Source organism: Vulpes vulpes, chromosome 5 (genome assembly GCF_048418805.1).
Source record: "Vulpes vulpes isolate BD-2025 chromosome 5, VulVul3, whole genome shotgun sequence".
In the NCBI taxonomy this organism is placed as follows: domain Eukaryota; kingdom Metazoa; phylum Chordata; class Mammalia; order Carnivora; family Canidae; genus Vulpes; species Vulpes vulpes.
Window position 1 is genome coordinate 58427851 of NC_132784.1, and position 6182 is coordinate 58434032.

The following is a 6182-nucleotide window of genomic DNA, read 5'->3' on the forward strand; positions in this document are numbered from 1 at the left end:
CCAGGGAAGCTGCCAGAGCTCAGGAGCAGTCATGTGGCCTCACTCCAAGGAAGCCATGACTTCAGCTTGTTGAAACAGTTCACGCCCTACATGGCCACCCTCACATATGCAGCCGCTGCATTGCCATTGATTCGGGGGGCTGAGCGCAGCCCTCATCTGATGTTCCACGCTCTCTGCCCCCGGGGAGGAAGCCCCTTCAAGACTAGCTGCCCCTCCTTCAGCCCGTCCAGTGCCCAGCAACCTGCCTCCACCGATCCACCCACCGTGGACACTTGAGACACGTGGAGTCCTGCTGTGCAGCCGCGATCACGCAGCATGACCCCAAGGACTCCTCCTTGGGCTGAACACCATCCACCGTGCGGACCGACCACATCTGTTGGTCCATTCGTTGTCTGTGGCAGACTTTTGTGCTCTTTCCACCTTTTATTTTTTAATGTTTTATTTTTAAGTCATCTGTGTGCCGAATGTGGGGCTGGGCTCACACCAGGAGATGCAGTCCCACGTGCGGACAGAGCCTGCCAGGCATACAGCTCCACATCTAACTGTTGTCAACGACGCTGAGTGAACATCTGAGTCACAGGCATGTGGTCATTTCCCTCATACGTACCTAGAGGTGGAACTGAAGTTACACAGTAACTCTATGTTTGACATGTGTGGACTGTGAGTCTGCATGTGGGTGGCAGGGCCATGGAGAGCGCATCCATCTGCCACAGCCTTGCTGTCACCTGTCATTGTCTGGGATTCTGGCCTTGGGGTCGTGAGGTGGGGTCTCCCTGCAGTTTGATGTGCATTCTCCTGGTGGTGAGGCATGTTGGGCATCTCAACACACACATCCCACAGCCCAGGCATCCAGGTGCTGCCTGCCACTCAGCAAGGCCCCTGGGACATGGGGGTGACCCAGACACACGCAGCCCTGCCACATGAACCCTGGTGTGGAGGGTCTAGTCAGGTAGCCAGGGCCCTGGGGTGCCACAAAGCCGGCAGTGCTGAAGGCTCCCAGAGGGACGTGAGTCATGAGATGCTCCTTCCAGATTTTTGGTAAAACCAAGAGGGACGTGAGAGCCAGTGGCGGTGGGCGAGGACTGAGTGTCTGGCTGACCATGGAAATGGCAGAGACTGAGAGATATGAGGGACTCCGGCTGTCGGGGTGCTGCTGGGGCGGAGTGTGACCTCCTCGGCCCCCTAGAGAGGCAGCCCCACACCCAAAAGCCAAGGGAAGGCGGGAGGGCGCGTGCCCTGCCGGTGTGGTGGTGCGTGGGGCCCAGGTCTCCTGGGTGCAGAGGTCTATGGGAGAGGAGGGGCTCTGGGCAAGGGGGGTGGGGCGCCACGGTCGCTGCGCTGCCTGACCCCCAGCTCACAGCCACTGCTATGCGCACAGGCCGGGCACAGGCGAGGTCACACCGTGTGTCACCAGGTCTCGTCTCTGAGGCCTCGAGCCCTCCCCTGCGCGGCCCGCAGCCGCCCCTCCCTCCCCGGTCCTGGAGGAGCTTCCTCACAGCCCTCCCGCCCGGTCTCCTCCCTCCCCGTCCCGGGCCGCCCGCCCCCACGCGCACCGCGCCCTGCCCAGGAATTCCCTCCGGGACCAGGCTGGCGAGCTGCTGCCCGCGTCCCGGCTCCCCAGCGCCCCGCCGCAGCCGGAGCGTCTCCCCACGGGCGGACGCGAGGCAGCCCTGCCGCCCGGATCCCCCGCCCACCCGGACCACCAGGACCGCCCGGACCAGGGGACCCACCTGGACTAGGGGAGCCACTGGACATGGACACGCGGGGGCCCAAAGCCCCAGGCGGGGCTGCGCAGCGGGACACGGTGAGTGGGGCCCCTCGGGCCTCTCCCGCCCCCTCGGGCGCCGCACCCCCTGAAGGCCTGGGGGCGGGACGGGGTGGGCGCGGCTGGGGGCCCGCGGCACGCCCCCTCGGTGAGCCCTTCCCACCCACCCCTTCTCTAGCAGGAAGCTACGTTCACAGTCTGTTTCCCTTGTCTCCATGAAGAGTGTTACCTGTGGTACGTTCGTGGGTCTGCATTCTCCTGAGAACGGTTAAAAACCCCTGAGGAACTGCTCTGGATTCCAGGCATCTCCATAGATCAGTGCAGATTCTAGGACACCCGCCTCTGCCCTCCGGTCTGCGATGGATGCAGTGACCGCTGTGAGCACCGAATCCGGGGCCCCAGGCCTCTGTTCCAAGCCATAAACCAAAAGGCACAGGTGGCTGATCTCACTACCGACCCTGGTATTTCTGTATGTTAGTTCAGGGTGTGCACGGTCCCCCCAGGGTGAGGTCAGTATGGGGTCTGCAGTGTCCCCCAAGGTGTGGGGTCAGTACACCGTCTCCGGGGTCCCCCCAGTGTGGGGTCTGTTACGAGGTGGTGTTCTAGGTGCAGGCTCAGCCCACCCAGGACCCAAGTTACCGAGACGATCACCTATGTCCTCCGGGACCTTTGGTACATTTTCTGCTCACATCATCCAGAGTTGTTTTTGTGCAGCTGTGAGGCAGGGTCAGGCCTGCTGGGTGGTGATGTTCAGCTCCCTCATGCCCCATGCTCCTGAAAAGAGTTTCCTTACCCTCTGAATTGAAAAGCTTTGGCATCTTGTCAAAAATCTAACTATATAAACAAATAATTAAGGACAGTTCTTTTCCATGATTGCCAAGTGCCCTACATCAAGAATAAATATTTTAAAAAGAAAAAAACAAACAAAAGGATGGCAATAGATCTAATTAAATTAAATTTCATCAAAAAACTAAAAAAAGGGCAGCCCCGGTGGCACAGCAGTTTAGCGCCGCCTGCAGCCCGGAGCGTGATCCTGGAGACCCTGGATCAAGTCCCACATCAGGCTCTCTGTATGATGCCTGCTTCTCCCTCTGCCTGTGTCTCTGCTTCTCTCTCTCTGTCTCTATGAATAAATAAATAAAATCTTAAAAAAAAAAAGACTAAAAAAAAGTAAATATTACATTCAGTTGTCTAATGGTTCATTTTTTTCAGGCAGAAAATCTATTTCAGGAACTTCAAGAACATTTTCAAGCTCTGATTGCAACGTTAAACCTCAGAAATATCCTTTTCTAGCTTATAACACATGCCATGATGCTTTTGAACTCTAAAATTATCATGCAATATCTTCTTGTCTGCTAGTGACCTAGGATTTCCTGGTTCTACGTTTGGTACCCCGATGTACTAAGTACTGCTCACAGGGAACTATGTCCTGTGGGACCAGCAGGACAGGGCACCGTGTGTGACAGGGATAAACGTAAGGACACAGGCACAAGGCTGCCCCTGGGACGTTTCCACGAATAATCACACTAAACAAATACATAGGAGCCCTATTTATCAGCCCTAGATAAATCTGGGTAGTGTGCTGAGGAACACTTATACCCTAGAAGCAACCAGAAACTTGCAAACAAGACGTGGAATGTCTTCAACATAGGACACAGCATCTGGCTCTCCCAACCTTTGTTTTGTTTTGTTTTGTTTTGTTAATTTTTTAATTTTTATTTATTTATGATAGTCACAGAGAGAGAGAGAGAGAGAGGCAGAGACACAGGCGAAGGGAGAAGCAGGCTCCATGCACCGGGAGCCTGATGTGGGATTCGATCCTGGGTCTCCAGGATCGCGCCCTGGGCCAAAGGCAGGCGCCAACCGCTGCGCCACCCAGGGATCCCCCTTTGTTTTGTTTTGCAACTGTAGCAGCTCACTGTTTTTTTAAGATGTGAATTCAGGGCAGCCCTGGTGGCTCAGAAGTTTAGCGCCGCCTTCAGCCCAGGGCGTGATTCTGGAGACCCTGGATCGAGTCCCACATCGGGCCCCCTGCATGGAGCCTGCTTCTCCCTCTGCCTGGGTCTCTGCCTCTCTCTCTCTCTCCTTCTCTGTGTCTCTCATGAATAAATAAATAAAATCTTTAAAAAAAATGTGAATTCAAGCAGAATTAGGGTAGAATGTTTGTTCTACTTTGAGCAAATCCAGATAATGGTAACATCTGCCATAAGACCTAAGACTCGGTGCACTAGAGCTTACTCTACACAGTTAAACTCACTCCTTAGAAATTATAGGCAAAGTATTTGCTTACGGGACCGTTTACTTCAACTTTTGATTCTGTAGATGGGTTTTCATAGGGAAAAAGTATTCTTAAAACATGATAAAAATTAAACTGTAGGAAAGTTGGCTTTTTAAAAATATATATATTTATTTATTCATGAGAGACAGAGAGAGGGGGCAGGCAGAGGCACAGGCAGAGGGAGAAGCAGGCTGCATGCAGGGAGCCCGTCATGGGACTTGAACCCGGGTCTCCAGGATCACGCTCTGGGCTGAAAGCGGCGCTAAACTGCTGAGCCACCCGGGCTGCCCAGAAAGTTGGTTTTAAACAAAATTAACTTCCATTATATGTACACATTCATTAGAATCTGGTTACAACAGATGAATCCTACATGGGGAGCCAAGCATTTAGAACTGAGCTCTCAGTTCCAAGGTTTAAGAGGCTACAAAAACTGTAGGGAGGGACGCCTGGATGGCTCAGCGGTTGAGTGCCTTCCTTTGGCTCAGGGCATGATCCTGGAATCCCATGATCAAGTCCCACGTCGGGCTCCCTGCATGGAGCCTGTGTCTCCCTCTGTGTCTCTGCCTCTCTCTCCCTGTATCTCTCATGAATAAATAAATAAAATATTTAAAATAAAACCGTAGGGAATGGTTACTTTGCACCATAAGGTACATACAGGCCGCCTGACTCTCTCATTTTAAAGGTTGCATTGCTGAGGCATCTTTCTCAGCAGGTGTGACCTGAAGTCGGTCTCCTGGGACTTTCGGGCCGGTGTTCTGACCTTGTGTACAATTCCCCTTAACGTTGCACTGGAAGAAATGGGAAGTCGCCTCGAGGATCTACAGAAGAATGTAAATGACCTCATGGTGCAAGCTGGGGTTGAGGATCCTGTTTCGGAACAAGGGGGAAGGGCGTCATTGGGAAACTAAAGGTTTGCCTTCCGCCTGTATTTTGATTGCTTTAATCTGGAAAAGGGCAATCCCGTATCTGTTCACCGTGGGGACCCCTGCCTCTGTGCTAGAGGGAAGCCTGCAGGGACAATAAAGGACTCTTACAAATGATCTCTTCTGAACAGACTAACTGGGACAATTATCATAATTCCTCAGGAAGCACACACTTTAAATGACAAGCTCTATTATTTAAAAATTGGCTTTTATTAAAGGACTTTTCACTGCCACCCCTCAGGTTAGTCTTCAATCAAAACATGAGTCAGGATGAACTAGAGATTGGGGAGGGCAACTAGTAGTTTCCATCTGAAACCATATATTTCTATAATCCCTTAAAGAAGACGCATGTGCCTTAAGTGCTCAGCCCATTTCACCGTGGCTCCCGAGGGTCTGCTCGGACCCCGCAACGTAGACATTTCTTTCCCAGTGACATGTCCCACTTCATCTTGAAGATGCAAACACATGCTTGGCTTCAGCTCTCAGACTGGATTTGTGTCTACGTGACATATGGAGATGCACAACTTTATTTTATTAGGATACATCTGCATATTTTACTTCCAGAATATTCTGATTATGTAAGCATATTGTGATTGGACAATGAGGTGCCTTTGTTTCCCCATTTTGTCTTAGGATTGTTGCCCTAAGTCAGCCGGTAAATTATCCACACTCGTCCTGCTGAATCAGAGCCAGTTCGCCTTCAGTTTATAAACCCCTACGTCTGGTATTGGGTAGGAGCTGCTGCTTAGGAGCTGTGAACACTGCAAAGGGTGGACAGCTTAACCCGATCTGGCCACATTCCTGGCTGGCCCTGAGGAATCGGCTGTCCCTCCTCCCCACCCCCAACCCTGCAGGGCTGATTCCAGGATGGGACAAGAGCCTGAGGGCAGAACACGGCAGCCCAAGATCCTTCATCACCCAGATCAAGCTGCTGTTTCAAGTTTAGTCAACAAGTTAAATGATCAAATAGACATGGAAACCCCACCATTTGATGTGCATGGAGCCCGAGAGAAGACCAGACATCCAAGTTTGTTTAAATCAGTGGTACTGCCTTTTAAATGAAAAGAAGGACCTCAATAAATTGAGATGTTTGGGTAAATCTGTGTTTGTTGGTTGCACTCATCAGGGTTCACACAGGGACACTGCACACTCCCGAGCCCCGAGTCCCTGCTGTGAGAAGGGAGAGTCAGCTATGTCACAACGTTGGAAACTACTG

At 52.2% G+C, this 6182-nt stretch overlaps 1 protein-coding gene across 2 annotated transcripts; it reads left to right on the top strand.

Annotated features, from left to right (window-relative positions):
• The first annotated feature begins 1149 nt into the window (after positions 1-1149).
• Positions 1150-6065, top strand: HSBP1L1 (heat shock factor binding protein 1 like 1). Of its 2 annotated transcripts, XM_072758159.1 has the most exons (4): positions 1150-1804; positions 2978-3044; positions 4833-4953; positions 5600-6065. In XM_072758159.1, the coding sequence occupies exons 1-3, from the start codon at positions 1754-1756 to the stop codon at positions 4949-4951; spliced, it is 237 nt and encodes a 78-aa protein (XP_072614260.1). In that variant the 5' UTR covers positions 1150-1753; the 3' UTR covers positions 4952-4953; positions 5600-6065. The 2 variants fall into 2 exon arrangements, with proteins under 2 accessions (XP_072614260.1, XP_025853366.1); XM_025997581.2 differs by having other exon boundaries at positions 1155-1804; positions 4833-6065.
• The last annotated feature ends 117 nt before the right edge of the window (positions 6066-6182 follow it).